A 20,710-nucleotide genomic window follows, 5' to 3' on the forward strand; every position below is an offset into this window, starting at 1 on the left:
GTCAGTATGCGACGCCGACACGCCCCGCTCACAGTACAGTGGACACCTTGGAAACCCAGCGCCGGGCCCCTCCCCTCCTCACGTAGCGGTAATGGCGCCTCGGCCGCCGGGCTCCGATAGTCCGATGTTGTCTCAGAGACAACATTGAGTGAATTAATTCTACTGGGCAGCGGGTGTTCTATTCCTGGCGGGCCCTCCTTCCCGGCCGGGCCCTCGGACCACGTCCGAAGTGCCCGACCGTTCAGTCCGCCCCTGGCCTCCGCATAGTTCAGATACTCACCCACCCAGCACAACCAGTGTTGTCCTGCTGAGAGCCTCTTATTCAGCCACTGACCGGATCCTGCATTGCCATGTTCTTTGTGATGTCATCAGGAGGCTGCCAACTCTTTCAGGTTCAGCCGATGACATGCTGCTAGGTCCTGCCCCCTTCTTTATAAATTAAACACTATGTCTCCTGAGATATGTAATTTGTAATATGAGAGGCACAGGAAGCACAGTGCATATTGTTTGTCTAGGGAAGTGATGTGCAGAGAGGGCAGGGCCAAAACCGTTTATTAAAAAAACGGTAAATAAACAAAAATAGGAAGAGATTTTTGTGTAAGGGAGTGGAGAGTAGGAAACTTTCTTTTGGGATCCGCTTTATTAAACCTTATTATAAAGGGTTCCATGCAATAATAGCTTCATAGTCATACTGCATTTCATCTCCTAGATCAGTTCTTAACTAAGGATGATCGAACTTTTGAAAGTTCAGATGTTTTTCCTGACTGCAAAGAACCCAAAAAAATGCCTTCTATTAAACCGGCAAGGTGTTACAGCAGCGAAGCTGAAAGTTTTCTAATACAAACAATCTTTTTTTTTTATGGTTCTGGACATGCTACAGAGCTGAAACTTCACATGTACACTTTTTAGACCCCCCAGACACTAAATCCAAAGTAAAAATCAAAAAATCTCTTTTTTTTTTTTTAATTTTTTCAATAATTGGCTTTTTTATCAAAAATGACAATTTTTAAGAACTTTTTTTGTGTGATTTTGTGTCTGGGGGGACTAAAAGGTGTACCTGTGAAGTTTCAGCTCTGTAGCATGTCCAGAACCAGAAAAAAAAGGATTGTCTGTATTAGAAAACTTTCAGCTCAGGGGGTTAGCTTCTCTCCTCGGTTTTCACACCTTGCCGGTTTCAAAGCAGGCATTTTTTTGGCTTCTTTGCAGTCAGGAAAAACATCTTAACTTGTGTATAGTGGTACTGTGCACAAGTTCAGATGTTTTGCCTGCCTCCAAAACCCCCAAAAAATGCCAGCAAAAACATACCTGGGCATTTTTTTTTGACGTTAGCGTTTTTTTGGGTTCTTTTGAGGCAGGCAAAACATCTGAACTTGTGTATAGTGGTGTATATACACACATCCATATATTTATATACACACCTAGACATATATAGGTGTGATAGTAGCAGAAATATATTACTGTAAATGATTTCATTAGCGCAAGCATATATTTCTGCTACTATCACACCTATATATGTCTAGGTGTGTATATAAATATATGGATGTGTGTATATACACCACTATACACAAGTTCAGATGTTTTGCCTGCCTCCAAAACCCCCAAAAAATGCCAGCAAAAACACACCTGGGCATTTTTTTTTTTGACGCTAGCGTTTTTTTGGCATTTTTTTGGGTTCTTTTGAGGCAGGCAAAACATCTGAACATGTGTATAGGGGGTATATATACACATATATGTCTGAATATATACCCCTAGACATATATAGGTGTGATAGTAGCAGAAATATATTACTGTAAATGATTTCATTAGCGCAAGCATATATTTCAGCTACTATCACACCTATATATGTCTAGGGGTATATATTTAGACATATGTCTATATATACCCCCTATACACATGTTCAGATGTCATGTCTGACATCAAACATGTCCTCAAAAAAGCACTGGCAGTGGCAGCCCCTGCAGCATAAAAAAATGCTTGGCTGGTGAGAAGCCATATGGGTGTGCCGAAGCAATTCAGAGAAATGATAATTTCTCTATAGCGGTCACCCTGCTATGGAAGGGTTTTGTCACCCTGCCATAGCAGTCACTGCCAGTTAACCCTACACTACACTACGGTCCCCTTACACTTAACACTTTCCCTACAGAAACTAAATTTTTCAAGCTAACTTAAGTGTAAAGGAGCACTCTAACTACACTAGATATCCCTTTCCTCACACTAAAAATAGCTAAATGACACTTTTAAAGTAAAATTAACAGAACTGCTTCCACTCTCTTCCATGTCCAGTATAACAATGCTAGGAATATGGCGGGGGCGATCTTATATACTGGGGGGCGTATTCACTAATGATTGGTCTAGGGACCCCCTAGTCACTCCAATCACATTCCTAGCATTCTCCTGCCCCCTCAATTGGCTTTTGCTAATGGTTATGGTGCAATCACGGGCTTTTAAAGCCCATTTCCTGAAGCATTGCATTTTGGGCGGTTCTGGTTGCCGAATTCCAAACTTTTTGGGCAAAAAGTTCTAAATTCGGCCGAACTTCGAACACCCAATGTTCGGGCCGAACCGATGGTCGACCCGAACCGTTCGATCATCCCTATTCTTAACCCTCCTTGAGGGGTATAGAAACAACATGATGGGGATTTAGGACTAGTTGAAATATCTCTGAATATTCATCAAACTAATAATCTAACCATTAGATTATTAACTATCATTGTTTTCATTTTCATCAATAGAGATTAAGACAGCAAGGCCTCTAACCAATCGTATCTCAAAACCTGGAAGTTTCCCCAATTACCAGTTTTTCCAGTAGATATATGGGCTTGGTCAGAGTAACATTGCTCACTCTGTATAATGATGGGTCAGATGCATCTGTGGCATCCTAGTGTCTTGTTAAAGTAGCTTAGTAAATAAAGTGAAGCTGTGCTTATTTTGAATATCCAGTTCTGCAAGGAAATTAATTTAAAAAATGCCTTCTTATTTTCACATGATTGAATCAAAGTGAACATCGCTTGACTTAATTCACTAAATTAAATAAATTAAATAAGGGAGAAATGTGACTGCACAGAAAAGGATAGGCACATTTTTCACAGTTTAATGAAATATTCTTGTCTATGGGTTTACCTTTTCTTTTTTTCATACCTGGAAAAGAATGCAGAGGTAATTTTGGATGTGTGTGGTGACCTATGCACACAAGAATGGCATCAAAGACATGCTTCTCCTGTTTTCCTTCTGACTCTGTGACAACATCCCACTGGCCGGTGGTGAGAAAATCTAGATGCTTCTGAACGCTGCAGACAGCCGTCTACATGTAAGACAGAACAAGACAGATGTCATTTGACTACACTTGTTGATGTCCATGGCAACAGAGCCAAATAGGACAAGCTAGCCATCCATAGGGCATTGATCGCTAAAATATTTTTTCCCAATAAGGCAAACACAAAATATGTTAGTACAGGCTAGTATTGTCCTAAGCTCTTTCTGTGGACTACAAAACACCTCCCACCTATGTTATGGAGAGGCATTCTTTAGTCTATAACAACTTACTGTACTAGAATGACAATGCTGCTCCTAAATAAATACTGCACAGTAAGAGAGCGTTGTCACTATGACAGAATCACAAGGTTGAAATTAGGAAAAAATTCAAAACATTGCCCCGGAATCCTGTTAATTGAAAAACTTATCTAGGCTTTAAACCGGTAGTAAAGCCCACTTGGTCATTTTTACCTACAGGTAAGCCTATAATAAGGTGATTGCCAGACCATTATTCTTGATCTTTAAGGATAGTTTACAGACGGTATGGTGCCAGCTGATTGGAAAAAAGCCAACGTGGTACCAATATTTAAAAAGGGGCCGAGATATATCCCGGGTAACTATAGGCCGGTCAGCTTAACATCTGTAGTCTGCAAGATTTTGGAGGAGATGTTAAGGGACCACATACAAGACTTTAGTAATGAAAATTGTATTATTAGTAGTAATCAGCATGGATTCATGAAAAATCGTTCTTGCCAAACCAATCTATTAACCTTCTACGATGAAGTGAGCTGCCACCTAGATAAAGGAAAGCCTGTGGATGTGGTGTATCTGGACTTTGCAAAGGCCTTTGACACCGTTCCCCACAAACGCTTACTGTACAAACTAAGGAAGGTAGGTATGGACCATAAGGTGAGTACCTGGATAGAGAACTGGCTCCAGGGGAGAGTCCAGAGGGTGGTGATTAATGGGGAGTACTCGGATTGGGTGGGGGTGGAAAGTGGGGTCCCCCAGGGTTCTGTCCTGGGACCAATCCTGTTTAATTTATTCATAAATGATCTAGAGGAGGGGATATCTAGTACAATCTCAGTATTTGCAGATGATACTAAACTAAGCATGTCAATATCTTCTATGAAGGATGTGGAAACCTTACAAGCGGACCTGAACAAAATAATGGGGTGGGCAACTACATGGCAGATGAGGTTTAATGTTGAAAAAAAGATGGAAAAGGACTTGGGGGTACTGGTAGACAACAGGCTTGGCAGTGGCATGCAATGCCAAGCCGCTGCAAGCAAAGCCAACAGAATACTGGGATGTATAAAAAAGGGGATTCACTCCAGAAATAAAGAGATTATTCTCCCACTCTACAAGACTCTGGTCCGGCCACATCTGGAGTATGCTGTCCAGTTCTGGGCACCGGTCCTCAGGAAGGATGTGCTGGAACTGGAAAGAGTCCAGAGAAGGGCAACAAAAATAATTAGGGGAATGGAGGACATCAGCTATGAGGAAAGACTACAAGCACTGAACCTATTCTCTCTGGAGAAAAGACGATTGAGGGGGGATATGATATCAATGTACAAATACTGTACTGGTGATGACCCTAGCATAAGGAACAAACTATTCAGAGAAAGGAGATACAATAAGACACGTGGCCACTCACTAAAACTAGAGGAAAAGCGGTTTAACCTTAAAGTGCGTAAGGGGTTCTTCACTGTAAGAGCGGTAAGGATGTGGAATTCTCTTCCACAAGCAGTGGTATCAGCAGGGAGCATTGATAGTTTCAAAAAACGATTAGATGGGCACCTTAAAGACCACAACATACAGGGGTATACAATGTACGGTTAACAGCAAACACACACACACATCATAGGTTGAACTGGATGGACGGATGTCTTTTTTCAACCTCACTAACTATGTAACTATGTAACCTGTAGGTAAAATAATATCTCCTAAACGTACATCATTTAGGAGATAATTACCCTGGATGCAGCCAGGTATGTCACCGGCACATGTGCTCTGAAGATCTGGCATACCTTGTCAAACCTTCAGAGCTTCATGCCAGAACCGAGGGCTCCCATGTGCATGCACAGGAGTGACGTCATCGTGGCACCGGCCAATTACATAGCTGGAGTGTGCGAACCCGGAAGAAAGACGGTGGAAACATGTCAGCCTTGTCAGCGGTGACAGTACAGCGCTGGAAGGTGAATATTTCAAAATGCACTAGCATGCGATGCATACAAGCATATTATGCTATTGCCTTTACAGGTGTTTTTTTTTTTTTTCTCACAAGCCACACAGCCACAGTTTACAATGTTTTAGGTTTTCTTCATCTTAAAAAATCTATCTTTTAATAAATAAATAAAAAAAAAATGTTTCACAATAAAACAGAATCCCTGAAACACTTCTGGAATCCTCTTAAAAAAGCCCATATAGGCTTTTTTTTTTTTTTTATGGAGATTTTAGAATAAATACATTTAATAGAAATCACGACAGAAATTTCAATGTGGAATGCAAGGTACCCAGACTCCAATTTATTAGGTAGAACTGCAATGTACTTTTGTTATAACATTACAGTATTTTACCAATAAAATTGAAAGGTGATTTTTTATTTCAAAGCTTGAAAATAGCATATGTATGTACCCGTTTAGGGTGTCAAAAATGCTTGCACCAGCCCTGTATATATATATATATATATATAAAAATATACAATGAATCCGGAAAGAATTCACGGTGCTTCACTTTTTCCACATTTTGTTATGTAAAAATAAAAGCTGCCTTATTCCAAAATGGATTAAATTAATTATTTTCCTGTGGGACCTTATATAGACAGGTGTGTGCCTTTCCAAATCATGTGCAATCAACTGAATTTACCACAGGTGGACTTCAATCAAGTTGTAGAAACACCTCAAGGATGATCAGTGGAAACAGGATGCACCTGAGCTCAATAAGTGTAATGGAAAAAGCTGTGAATACTTATGCACTTGTGATTTTTTTATTTTATATTTTTAGTAAATTTGCAAAGTTTTCACACATACTTATTTCATGTTGTTTGTTATCATGGGGCATTGATTGTAGAATTTGGAGGAAAAAAATTGAATTTAATCAATTTTGGAATAAGGCTGGAACATAACAAAATGTGGAAAACGTGAAGTGCTGTGAATACTTTCTGGGTGCACTATATATATATATATATATATATATATATATATATATATATATATATATATTAAACTATTGTGGTGATAGGGCAGTGTGCTAGGATGTGATTGGGTTGGGAATACAACACAATATCTACATTGATCTTTGTAATATTTTACCTTGAATTGGATGTATTTGAACAGTTGAAAATGTTCGCCATATTGACGGAAATACTGCAGCACCTTGGAATTGTGCATATAATTGGGGTAGTCCTCTGGTATTGGGTAATCACTGTAACACATCATCTCCTTAGATGTATTGATGATAACAGAATTATAAATACTGGCTCTATCATCTTCAGGAACTTCCTGCAATTAACATCATACGGCATTAATTCAGATTTATACACTGCAATCAGTTAGGATAACAAAATCAGATAAGTGAAAAATGGTTTACAATTCATTGTATCAGTGATACTTTCTATGCTGTATTTTGCACTTTTGTGATTTTTTTTTTATATATTTATTAAGAGCATATGTGCTTTGAAAAATAATAAGCTTTTTGTGTTGATTTTAAATGTGTTAACTAGATTTAGAAAACAGCTTCAAACGCCCACCCATTAAATATTTATTACATAGAATGCAAGGAATTTGGCTTGTAACATAATTTTAGGCTCTGATTCCTAGTTTAAGTGTGCATTTAAATAAAGTATCCAGCATTCATAGAATAACAAAATACAATGGAGATATATATATATATACATAGTGGCACAGATGCATACCATAATCAGTCGAGTAATACATCATCAAGAGAATAAATCTCAAAGTACAGCGATGACTAATCAGGGGGGTCCGATAACAACATAGCCAAAAAAAAAACATCCAGCTGCACAGTTATATAGTTGGACCATCACTAATTAAGAGCATACTAAATGCTATGAATGTGAAGGATATGGATCCTTTTCTCTTTAGGTTGCCAGCTTAATCCGAAAAACCCCTCCAGCTAGAGGATGTCCTCCAGAGAAAGTTACAATCAAACCCATGGCTATCTGTAAATAAATAAATATATATATATATATATATATATATATATATATATATGTGGTGTGTGTGTGTATATATATATATATATATACACACACAGTATCTCACAAAAGTGAGAACACCCCTCACATTTTTGTAAATATTTTATTATATCTTTTCATGTGACAACACTGAAGAAATGACACTTTGCTACAATGTAAAGTAGTGAGTGTACAGCTTGTATAACAGTGTAGATTTGCTGTCCCCTCAAAATAACTCAACACACAGCCATTGAAGTCTAAACCGCTGGGAACAAAAGTGAGTACACCCCTAAGTGAAAATGTCCAAATTGGGCCCAAAGTGTCAATATTTTGTGTAGCCACCAATTTTTTTCCAGCATTGCCTTAACCCTCTTGGGCATGGAGTTCACCAGAGCTTCATAGGTTACCACTGGAGTCCTCTTCCACTCCTCCATGATGACATCACGGAGCTGGTGGATGTTAGAGACCTTGCGCTCCTCCACCTTCCGTTTGAGGATGCCCCACTGATGGTCAATAGGATTTAGGTCTGGAGACATGCTTGGTCAGTCCATCACCTTTACCCTCAGCTTCTTTAGCAAGGCATTGGTCATCTTGGATGTGTGTTTGGGGTCGTTATCATGTTGGAATACTGCCCTGCGGCCCAGTCTCCGAAGGGAGGGGATCATGTTTTTCTTCAGTATGTCACAGTACATGTTGGCATTCATGGTTCCCTCAATGAACAACTGTAGCTCCCCAGTGCTGGCAGCCCTCATGCAGCCCCAGACCATGACACTCCCACCACCATGCTTGACTGTAGGCAAGACACACTTGTCTTTGTACTTCCCACCTGGTTGCCACGACATACGCTTGACACCATCTGAACCAAATAAGTTTATTTATTATCTTGGTGTCATCAGATCACAGGACATGGTTCCAGTAATCCATGTCCTTAGTCTGCTTGTCTTCAGCAAACTGTTTGCGGGCTTTCTTTTGCATCATCCTTAGAAGAGGCTTCCTTCTGGGACGACAGCCATGCAGACCAGTTTGATGCAGTGTGCGGCGTATGGTCTGAGCACTGACAGGCTGACCGCCCACCCCTTCAACCTCTGCAGCAATGCTGGCAGCACTCATATGTCTATTTCCCAAAGACAACCTCTGGATATGACACTGAGCACGTGCACTCAACTTCTTTGGTTAACTATGGTGAGGCCTGTTCTGAGTGGAACCTGTCCTGTTAAACTGCTGTATGGTGTTGGCCACCGTACTGCAGCTCAGTTTCAGAGTCTTGGCAATCTTCTTATAGCCTAGGCCATCTTTATGTAGAGCAACAATTCTTTTTTTTCAGATCCTCAGAGAGTTCTTTGCCATGAGGTGCCATGTTGAACTTCCAGTGACCAGTATGAGAAAGTGAGAGTGATACCACCAAATTTATCACACCTGCTTCCCATTCACACCTGAGATCTTGTAACACTGACACCAGGGAAGGAATATGGCTAATTGGGCCCAATTTAGATATTTTCACTTAGGGGTGTACTCACTTTTGTTGCCAGCAGTTTAGACAATAATGGCTGTGTGTTGAGGTTTTTTGGGGGAACAGCAAATTTACACTGTTATGCAAGCTGTACACTCACTACTTTACATTGTAGCAAAGTGTAATTTCTTTAGTGTTGTCACATGAAAAGACAGCATAAAACATTTACAAAAATGCAGGGGTGTATTCACTTTTGTGAGATACTGTACATGTACCAAAATGACAATTACTACGCAAACAGATCCATATTATTTGTATATAAAATAACCCTTATACTGTGTATACTGTGCAAAAGTTTTAGGCAGGTATGAAAAAAATGCTGTAAATTAAGAATTCTTTCAGAAATAGAAGTGTTAATAGTTTATTTTTATTGATTATCAAAATGGAAAGTAAATGAACAGAAGAGAATTTCAAATCAAATCCCTATTTAATCCACCCTTTGCCTTCAAAACAGCATCAATTCTTCTAGCTACACTTGCACGCGGTTTTTGAAGGACCTGGGTAGGTAAATTGTTCCAAACATCTTGGAGAACCTACCACAGATCTTCTGTGGATGTAGGCTGCTTCAAATCCTTCTGTTTCTTCATGTAATCCCTGACAGACTTGATTATGTTGAGATCAGGGCTCTGTGGGGGCCAAATCATCACTTCCAGTGTTCTTTTTTTCATTGAATATAGTTCTTAATGACATTGGCTGTATGTTTGGGGTCATTGTACTGCTGCAGAATACATTTGGGGCCAATCACATGCCTCCCTGATGTTATGGCATGATGGATAAGTATCTGCCTGTATTTCTCCGTTATAGAGGACACTATTTATCATGACCAAATCTAAAACTCCATTTGCAGAAAAGTGCAGAAATCCCAAACTTGCAAGGAACCTCCGTCAAGCTTCAATGTTGCCTGCAGACACTCATTATTGTACCGCTCTCCCTTTGGCGAACAAACTGCCTCCTGCTACAGCCAAATATTTCACATTTTGACTCATCAGTCTAGAGCACCTGCTGCCATTTTTCTGCACCCCAGTTCATATGTTTTTGTGCATAGTTAAGTCACTTAGCCTTGTTTCCAAGTTGAAGGTATGACTATTTGGCTGCAATCATTCCATGAAGATCATTTCTTGCCAGACGTCTCTGGACAGTAGATGGGTGTACTTGCGTCCCACTGGTTGCTGCCATTTCTGTGCTGATGGTACTGCTGGACATCTTTCAATGTTGAAGAAAAGTAAGCATGATGTGTCTTTCATCTGCTGCATTAAGTTTTGTTGGTCGACCACTGTGTTTATGCAGGATAGGAATTGGCGTATCACACATACCTATATAGCATCAAGGGGTATGCAGTTCATGTATAGTCATTAGTCTGGTGTAGTTGATGGCTGAAATAAATGACACTCAGGGCCAGCCCAGCTGCAGAGAGAAGTCAGCTCTGAAAATGGAAATAGAAACAAAAAGCAGAGCGCTTCTAAGTGTAATAAGTTTAATTAAAAGGGTAAGGCAGGTACAGGAAAACTGCTAACATTTAAAACAGTATAAAATAGCTCATCTGTTAGGTGGTCTGCAGGAACACAGGGGTCCACGGCTGCATGTTGTGGCTCCAAGAGGTGGTGCAGGGGATGGTGAAGGAGGGAGATGCATGGAGAGCCAAGAAACCAGATAGTAGGATGGCCGGCGGCTTCAGGAAGGTGTACTGTTCCTCAGGGAGACACCTGGTGAGCCGAAAGACCATTTGATAGGATGGCCGGTGGCTTCAGAAGGGTGCCCTGCTCCTCAGTACATCTGGAGCTTACAGATAGGGGAGCCCAGTGTGACAGATCCAGCAGCCAATCGCACAACGCGTCTCCGAGCATGCGCAGTAGCCTCACGGGGCGTGCGCGCTACTTTCTCAAGTGCAGTCAGTAACTGTGTTTATGGTCCTCAACATTGCCCGTTGCTTTGTGCTTCTTCAAAAGAGCTTGAACAGCACATCTTCAAACTCTTGTCTGCTTTTTAAACCTTGTGTCTTCTTGCTGTGCTCAGCCTTGCCATGTTATATGACCTGTGGCATGAAACTGTCTTCCACAACATCACCTTAGTAGCAGAGTTTGGTTGTTCCTCACCCTTTTTTAAGCCTTCTAGATAGCTGTTTCTGTTTTAGTTAATGACTGTTTTAACCTACATATGAAACAAATGATCATTAGCGCTTGCTTGGTATAATTGGTTAATCATACCTCTGACTCTAATCCCTGAATCCCTGACTTTGTGCAAGTGTACAAAGTGTGCAAGTGTAATACTTGATGCTGGTTTGAAGCCAAAGGGAAGTCACACCAAATATTGATTTGATTTCGATTTTTATTTTATTCCCTCACTTTGCATCATTAATTTGATGAAAATAAACAATTAAAATATATATATTTTTAAAGTATTCTTACTTTTCAGCATTTCTTCACACCTGCCTAAAACTTCTGCATAGTACTAAACCATTCCTAAAAACTTAGGATATATTTTTTTAAATAGTAATATAAATATTTAGAGGCTGCACAGAGGGAAGATATCAAAAACATTATTTAAGGAAACACACTCTATTTATAAGGACAACAATACCATATTTCAATAAAAATATTTTTATTTAGACATTTATATAATTAAAATAGAGAGATAAGATTGGCATAGTAAGCTTATATATGCAGCATTGTTAAACATTGATATGTTACAACATAGAATACCCATAGCACAAAAGATGTGCCATCCAAAGATATCCTTCTTATAATGGGAGATTGGAATGCTAGTAGGAAGTAGGAAGTCAAAGCATATCAGGAGAAACAGGTAAATATGGCCTTGGAGTACAAAATGAAGCAGGACAAAGACTAATAGAGTTTTGAAAAAGATATTAGGGTAATTGGCGCTGCCAAATAATGAAGAAAAGTATAAAGGTGTGTCTCATAAATCTAGGTGCATATAGGTGGTCAGAAAAAATTAATGCTGTAAGTAATGGTCCTTATAATATAACCAATGGTCTTAGTGATAAGCCACAATAAGTATTAAAGATAACAATAAATAAATAAATTAATAATATAGCCAACCATTCATCAATTAATATCACTAATAAATACTTAATAGAAATGCAATAATTAGGCAAGCCAATAAAATTAATAAAACAGTGAACAGTGTCTCAAAATTAAAAGTATAGTGACTCTTAAAATGATTGGTGTAAACACTAGGTGGCAGTATTGGTTCAAAATTAATAAGTATGGATATCCAAGTGAAACCAATAATAGGTGATGAAAAGTGCCAGGTGCTGTAATTATATCAAAATCTAAAATTAAGTGCAAAAATGGGTATCCAAGTAAAATTAAATATATATAGAAACCAGCCAAGTAATGTAAAAATACATATGATGTGCCAAGTGAAATATAAAAAGTAAAAAACCAATAAATAGGTGAATATCTGGTGGATAAATAAATATGAATATAAAAAATAAGATAGTCCGTAATATAAGTGACAAAAAGTCCAAAGAAAAATATATGCTCAATATAATAGTCCAAGTCCAAGAAAAATATATGCTCAATATAATAGTCCAAGACAAAAATGGCAAGGACTTGACAGAAGCAATATAGATAAAGAAGAGATGACAAGAATACACAGAATAACTATACAAAAAATATCTGAATGACACATACAACCAAGATGGTGCAGTCACTGTCCTTGAAACAGAAGTCAAGTGGGCCTTAGAAAGCACTGCTAATAGCAAAGCTAGTGGAAGTGATGGTATTCCAGCTGAGTTATTTAAAATCCTAAAAGACAATGCTGTAAAAGTGCTGTACTCAATATGCCAACAAATTTGGGAAAACTTTTCAATGGCCATAGGACTGGAAAAGGTCAGTTTACATTCTGATACCAAAGAAGGGCAGGGCCAAAGAATGTTCAAACTACCGTGCGATCACACTCATCTCACACGCTAGCAAGGTTATGCTGAAAATTCTACAAGCTAGACTTTAGCAGCATGTGAACTGAGAGCTACCACAAGCACAAGCTGGATTTCGAAGAGGCAGAGGAACTAGAGATCAAATTGCCAATATTTGCTGGATCATGGAGAAAGCAAGGGAGTTCCAGAAGAATATCTACTTCTGCTTTATTGACTACAGAAAAGCCTTCCATTGTGTGGATCACAACAAGATGTGGCAAATACTGAAAGAAATGGGAATACCAAACCACCTCACCTGTCTTCTGAAAAACCTGTATGCAAGTCAAAAAGCAACAGTTAGAACAGGACATGGAACAACTGACTTGTTCAAAATTGAGAAAGCAGTGTGGCAAGGATGTATATTGTCACCCTACTTATTTAACCTATATGCAGAGTACATCATGCAAAATGCCAGGATCTACGAATCACAAGCCAGAATTAAGATCGCAGGGAGAAATATCAGACGAGATATGCAGATATGAGATATGCAGACAATACCACACTAATGGCAGAAAGTGAAGAACAACTAAAGAATCTCTTAATGAAGGTAAAAGAGGAGAGCGCAAAAGCTGGCCTGAAATTGAACATTAAGAAAACTAAGATCATGGCAACTGGTCCCATCACTCCTTGGCAAAAAGAAGGAAAAGAAATGGCAACAGTGACAGATTTTTATCTTCTTAGGCTCCAAGATCACATCAGACGGTGACTGTAGCCATGGAATTAAAAGATGCTTGCTTCTTGGGAGGAAAGCAATGGCAAACCTAGACAACATTATAAAAAGCAGAGACATCACCCTACCGCCAAAGTGCCTTGTAGTCAAAGTTATGGTATATCCAGTAGTAACCTATGGCTGTCAAAGTTGGACCATAAGGAAGGCTGAACACTGAAGAATTGATGCTTTTGAACTATGATGTTGGAGAAGACTCTTGAAAGTCCCTTGGCTGGCAAAAAGATCAAACCAGTCAATACTGAAGGAAATTAACCCTGACTATTCACTGGAAGGACAGATAATGAAGCTGAAACTCAAATATTTTGGCCACCTAATGGGAAGAGAGGACTCATTGGAAAAGACCCTGATGCTGAGAAACATGGAAGGAAAAAATGTGAAGAGGATGACAAAAAACATGATAGATAGATAGATAGCATCATCAAAATAATGAACATAAAGTTAAGCAAGCTCTGGGAGGCAGTGGAGGACAGAAAAGTCTGGAGAGCTATGGTTCATGAGGTCATGAAGAGTCTGACATGACTAAAGGTCTGAACAACAACAACTGCTTTAAGCTATTGCGCAATCTCCATAATGAAATACCATACTGAGACTGATTTTTGTAACAAGGATTTGAAGTGATGAGATAAAATTGTTTTATAAAGATGTGAATTATGCACCGCACCGTCACTTTGATTTGTTTAATATGCTTATTGATGTGAAAAAAGTAATTGCTAGAAAGTTGACATTACGCAAGCACTACAGATATGCAATGGATACTGATTAAGAGGAGGTTCAAGAGGTCAGTCATGTCCTGTTGCGCCCTGTGACAAATGCACATGTTCAGTCATATTGTATAGTTCCTAATGAGAATTTTGATTTTAGTGGTTCACACAGGATGTTATTGCTCTTTAGGTTTTACATTTTTTGGAAAAAAAGAATGCATGCTTAGATTTGCACATGGATATTATCAATTTATAAAATCCTATTGATTTATGAAGAAGCGTAGATGAAAGATATTTAACCCCCAAATCTCTAAAATGAATATGAGGGACAAAAAGGGTCAGGCTTTTACCCTGTGAACCCAAGAGGGTAAGCGTTGGATGAACATCAGAGACATGCAGAGAGAGAGAACAGTTTAGTGAACAATACTGAAAAGAGTTTTTTCATTAGAAATAACAGTTATATCAAGAAAGGAAAGGAAAGCCTTACATAATGGGGGCTTTTGTCTAAGCCCCTACCATATAAGGATGGGCTCACAACAGCTATAATGTAAGAGTATTGAAGTTAGTGTAGGGAGAGGGTAGGAAAAGCAGACAAGCTGCATAGGGAGAGATTAGGTTCAATTAGGAAGTTGAATTATTTCTGTAAAAAAAAAAAAGAAAAAAAAAGAAAAAAAGGTATGGTGGTACTAAATAATCATTAATCCATGAATCAAATTTAAAAAAAAAAACCTTAAAAGAGTCCCATTTGTATTAGCAATATCTTCATAGAACACTCCAATCACTGTAATGAAAGATATGTGCTGCTTATGAAAAGCCTCATTAGGTGCTCCACCAGAACGTGCGTGTAAAACACTCACGCACACTCACCAACCATCAAAACACAGCACGCCTTAAAATTCATCCAGCTCCTTCTTCACCAAACACCAGGGAGTCCTGTAGTGGTATCAGGGATTCACCAACCCTGACTCTCCAAATATCTTTCTCTCATAAATAGTACAAAACAGACCCAAAATAAGTAATATAAAGCATCATAGTGCTAGCCAGTGGTGGAACTACCAGGGGCACAGCAGACGCACCTGCGACTGGGCCCTGGAGTTCTGCCACTATTGGGGGCCCGCTCTCCCCCATTTCCCACTGTGAGGGGCCTGCCTGTTCTGGCTGTACTGCTATTTAGGGGCTTGTCCTCCTGCCCATCCATTCTGCTGTGCAGGGGCCAGTCACTGCCACTAATCCCCCTGCCCCTCACTGCCCCTTGTTCCACACCCCTCACCACCACCGCTGCCACTAATCCCACCCTCCCTCACTGCAACTGGTGCCACCCCTTCAACACCACCACTGCTGCCACTAATCCCACCCCACTCACCACCACTGCTACCACTAATCCCACCCCCCTCACCACCACTGCTGCCACTAATCCCACCCCCTCACCAACCCCGCTTCCACTAATCTCACCCCCTTTCATAATATTACATACAAGCAGCCATCTTCCTACTGGATGTACCTTCAGGCAGGACTTCAAAAATCATTCAGGCCCCCCGTCACTGTCTAACTTGTGTTTCTTTAGGACTAAGCTCAGGGCCCTCTTTTAGCAAAGTTCCTTCCTATACATGTAGCACTGCCCCCTTGAGGGCTGCTGGATTTTCACACTTTAAGGTTCCTCTGGGTTACCGTAGCAACTGCAAGCAGAATCCTAACACTTTACTTTCTTGGCTCAGTCAATGAACAGTCTACGGATTGTTGTTTTGGTTGTTTTATTTGATATGGGGATGGGAGAAGGGATGAGTGGGATACTCCAACACTTGAACTATTCACAATGCTAAGGACTCCTATCTGAGAATGCGGCAAAGCTGCAGCTTCATCCTGCCACTAGATGAATCTGAAGTAATGTTCTTAAACACTTATCTTCAGGGCTCTCGCCTAGTACCCCCCTGCTATCCACCAGCTGACACCCGTTCTCTGACTATTCTACTTCCTGGTCAGGCCCTTAGACACAATTCCCTGTACTCATGATACTGCTTTCCAGGTTCACCAGTGCCTCAACTCCAGTCAGCTCTCCTGGACCTCTGGGTTCAGCTCCACACCTCTGGCTCACTTCCCTCCTAGGGACTCTGCTCACTAGTCAAAGACCTTGAGCACATGTGCCCCTGGCTTTTTATACTACACCTCACAATGCACCGAGACAGCAGTCTGTGCCAATCCCTGGGGCTGTATCAAAGCCTGTGTGCCCATTGGTCAGGTTTCCTCCACTGCGCAATGTGCCTCCCCATAGGACCAGTGGGGACACTCCCTCAGACCACATGATAACACACTGGGCACACTGAGCAGACCTAACTCACAGATCCTGCTCCCTGTTAAGCATAGATAATATAGAATTTACCTGCTGCTCCTCTTATAGGCAGACAGAGCCAAAAACTATACTCATTCTCTAGCACCTACCTAGGAGGGTGCTACATACAGCTGGCTTGTAAAGCACAGAATTCAGCACAACCTTCTCTCCAAGCATGGCTGGGAGGGCAGAGTGTCCCAAAGTCCCCCCAAATATTAACCTTCCCCCTCAGCATAGATCAATGGCAATAAACCTCCTAGTGATTTGATAGAGAGAGAAAACAACATTTATAACTCTAATATTGTTTCGTCTTGTTCTTTCTTCTGAGGGCACTCCTTTGCAGGTTAAAGTAAACAACGTCTGAGGAAACCCAACAAATACAGAAACAATAGTGGTTAGGGCTGACTACAGCCTAACTGCTACACTAAAGCCCGGTACACACTGTTTTTTTTTTTTTCGTTCAACCCATCGGGCTGAACTAAAAAAAAAAAAAAAAAAAACAAGGAACTCACTGTGCTAACTATGCGGTGTTAGCGCAGCAATCTCCCAGCTGCACTATTGTGTTTTAAAAGGGGGACTGCACCAGTAGGATTGGATGCTGAACAACTGTGTTTTTTCCAGCACGCCCATTCAACAGCACTTTCATTGTTACAATTTGCAGCAACCTTTGGGTTCTACAAATTGTTAAAGGAGTATAGCCAAAGCTTTTTTGACTTTTCCTTTGGATCACAGGGGTGAAGGTCATTCTTCTGAAAAGATCCCAACCATATTCCCATATGGAAGAAAAATATATTTCCAATATATTTAGGGAAACTTTTTTTTTAGAAATATATTGAATATGGCCAAAATTGTAGCATTTCAAATGTATTTCCAATATACAGTGGGTACGGAAAGTATTCAGACCCCCTTAAATTGTTCACTCTTTGTTATATTGCAGCCATTTGCTAAAATCATTTAATTTTATTCTTCTTCCTCATGAATGTACACATAGAAGGTTTTTGTCCAGGATATCCCTGTACTTGGCCGCATTCATCTTTCCCTCGATTGCAACCAGTCGTCCTGTCCCTGCTGAAAATCACCCCCACAGCATGATGCTGCCACCACCATGCTTCACTGTTGGGACTGTATTGGACAGGTGATGAGCAGTGCCTGGTTTTCTCCACACATACCGCTTAGAATTAAGGCCAAAAAGTTCTATTTTGGTCTCATCAGACCAGAGAATCTTATTTCTCACCATCTTGGAGTCCTTCAGGTGTTTTTTAGCAAACTCCATGCCGGCTTTCATGTGTCTTACACTGAGGAGAGGCTTCCGTCGGGCCACTCTGCCATAAAGCCCCGACTGGTGGAGGGCTGCAGTGATGGTTGACTTTCTACAACTTTATCCCATCTCCTGACTGCATCTCTGGAGCTCAGCCACAGTGATCTTTGGGTTCTTCGTTACCTCTCTCACCAAGGCTCTTCTCCCCCGATAGCTCAGTTTGGCCAGACGGCCAGCTCTAGGAAGGGTTCTGGTCGTCCCAAACGTCTTCCATTTGAGGATTATGGAGGCCACTGTGCTCTTAGGAACCTTAAGTGCAGCAGAAATCTTTTTGTAACCTTGGCCAGATCTGTGCCTTGCCACAATTCTGTCTCTGAGCTCTTCAGGCAGTTCCTTTGACCTCATGATTCTCATTTGCTCTGACATGCATTGTGATCTGGAAGGTCTTATATAGACAGGTGTGTGGCTTTCCTAATCAAGTCCAATCAGTATAATCAAACACAGCTGGACTCAAATGAAGGTGTAGAACCATCTCAAGGATGATCAGAAGAAATGGAAAGCACCTGAGTTAAATATAGGAGTGTCACAGCAAAGGGTCTGAATACTTAGGACCATGTGATATTTCAGTTTTTCTTTTTTAATAAATCTGCAACAATGTCAACAATTCTGTGTTTTTCTGTCAGTATGGGGTGCTATGTGTACATTCATGAGGAAGAAGAATGAACTTAAATGATTTTAGCAAATGGCTGCAATATAACAAAGAGTGTAAAATTTAAGGGGGTCTGAATACTTTCTGTACCCACTGTATTTGGGAAAAATAAAAAATGTTTTTTTAAAATATATTTAAAATATATTTTTCTTCCATGTGGGTTGTCAGGATCCAGGGAGCCGTTAAGAACCTGAGCCAACTGTTCCTGCCCCTCCACCGCCCAGCAATCCAGTGAGAGCTGGAGGGGTAGAGCAGAGACCTGTGAAGTCTGAAGACTGAGAACTGAGTGATCAGAGGTGTTCGATTGCTCAGTTCTCAGTCTGGAGCCTGAGGGACAGATGCAACATCGGCCTGGTGCTGCACCCGCTTAGGTAAGTATTATTTTTCTTTTTGTTCGTGAATCCCATACTTCTCTTTTAAAAATATTTGTCACACCCCCCATACCTGGCCAGTTTTGCTCATTATGAGTGCCCAAGTTCAAGAAGGATGTGTATAACGTAATCTTTTGTAACTTATGTAATGCGCACACACACACAACTCACTGTATTTTACAGTTACACTTCGCATATACATAAACATACATAAATTGTGCTCTTGACTATAATAACTATTCCCTGCCCATAACTCCTTGACTATTTCAACAATTTCCCAATTTCCCTTTGGGATTAATAAAGTAAATTATTTTAATAATAAAAAGCAGTACTACCATTTTAACATGCACTCCCACTTCACCTTCTACCCAGACGTGACGCCAGTGGCCTTTCTTTGAGGGACCCTGTGTATCCGGAAATGCTGGGAGCCATAATCCGGTCCCTATGCATCCGGTACCAGCTGAGATTCCCCGGTTCCCCGCCGCTCGTTCTTCCACTGGAGTGGATGAACCCAGTATATGCTTTTATATCCTGCTCATCCTGTCAGTTCATATTTATCTTTTGGAAATAAACGCACCCTTAATGTTGCACTTAGATGGCGCTGCTCTCCTTTCTCTTCCTTTGAATAATAAAAAGCAGTACTACCATTATAACATGCAGTGTGCTAGTGCAGTAAGCTTCTTCCTTCTACTGATGTCTCCTTGTCAGGCTGGATGCCATGGAGGCACCAGTGCTTGGGTGCTCCCAAACTGGGCTGTGTGCATCTAATACACATTGAATGCCAGCAAGCCACGCCCCCACTCCCTCTTCACAGGAGTTTGACTGACAGCAGCAGGAGCTATGGCCCTCCTGTGAGACCAGGAACTGAGAGGAGTGGTGCTGCAGCCTGTACAACGCTGGAGCTGTGACAAGAGTCAGGTAAGTGTTTAGGGAGGGAGGTGGGTAAAGCAGTTAGTGGGGCATTTTTTACCCTAATGCAGAGAATGCATTAAGGTAAAAAATATGTCAACTTTAGAACCACTTTAAGTCTTTAAAAAGTCTGTTTGTTTCGAGTTGAATAAATAAATAGTATCAGTCATCTATTTTCCATCTATAGATTTATTTGCATAGAAATATAAGTAAAAATATAAACAACAAAAACTCATGTGTTGATAATACCTTAAATCTCCAGAGTCCACCAATATCTCCACTCTTTTCAAAGCAAGTGGGCTCCAAACCTTCGTCAAGACAGCATTTGATAGCCGTCAGTCCACTGCAACCTCCACCAATTACTGCAACTCTTTTAACCATGATGGAATTCTTGTTTCACTGATTAATTGGAGTTCTGTAAAACGAAAAGTATATCATAAGATATTAATAATTGTTTGGAAGGGGGTGGAAAGTAAACATTATTCTAAGATTGAATTCAAATAACTACTTGCAGTGCATATGAAAGAATCAGTCTAAAGTCACTACCGTACAATCAGTCTACCAGTTTCCACAAAAGGAAGCAGAGAACATTATATTTGTCCAGTAGTAAATGACCAGGAAAGCAGAAAACTTTGTGTATAGTTTGGAGCGTGGCTGTTTACCAGATGTAGAAAAAAAAATGATTTTCCCATATACAGTGGGTACGGAAAGTATTCAGACCCCCTTAAATTTTTCACTCTTTGTTATATTGCAGCCATTTGCTAAAATCATTTAAGTTCATTCTTCTTCCTCATGAATATACACATAGC

At 40.3% G+C, this 20,710-nt stretch overlaps 1 protein-coding gene across 1 annotated transcript in view; it reads right to left on the bottom strand.

Moving 5' to 3' along the window:
- Positions 1 to 20,313, bottom strand: part of LOC309562226 (uncharacterized protein) — a 154,623-nt gene extending 134,310 nt beyond the window's left edge. The window contains exons 1-3 of the mRNA XM_082266351.1: positions 20,151 to 20,313; positions 6,567 to 6,755; positions 3,139 to 3,301 (exon numbers count right to left, since the gene is read on the bottom strand). Of these exons, the coding sequence (XP_082122477.1) occupies positions 3,139 to 3,301; positions 6,567 to 6,755; positions 20,151 to 20,282 (484 nt within the window). The 5' untranslated portion in view covers positions 20,283 to 20,313. The remainder of the gene's footprint in view (positions 1 to 3,138; positions 3,302 to 6,566; positions 6,756 to 20,150) is intronic.
- Between the last annotated feature and the right edge of the window lie 397 nt (positions 20,314 to 20,710).

This window comes from Pelophylax lessonae, assembly GCF_965119305.1.
Source record: "Pelophylax lessonae genome assembly, chromosome: 8".
Taxonomy (NCBI): Eukaryota; Metazoa; Chordata; class Amphibia; order Anura; family Ranidae; genus Pelophylax; species Pelophylax lessonae.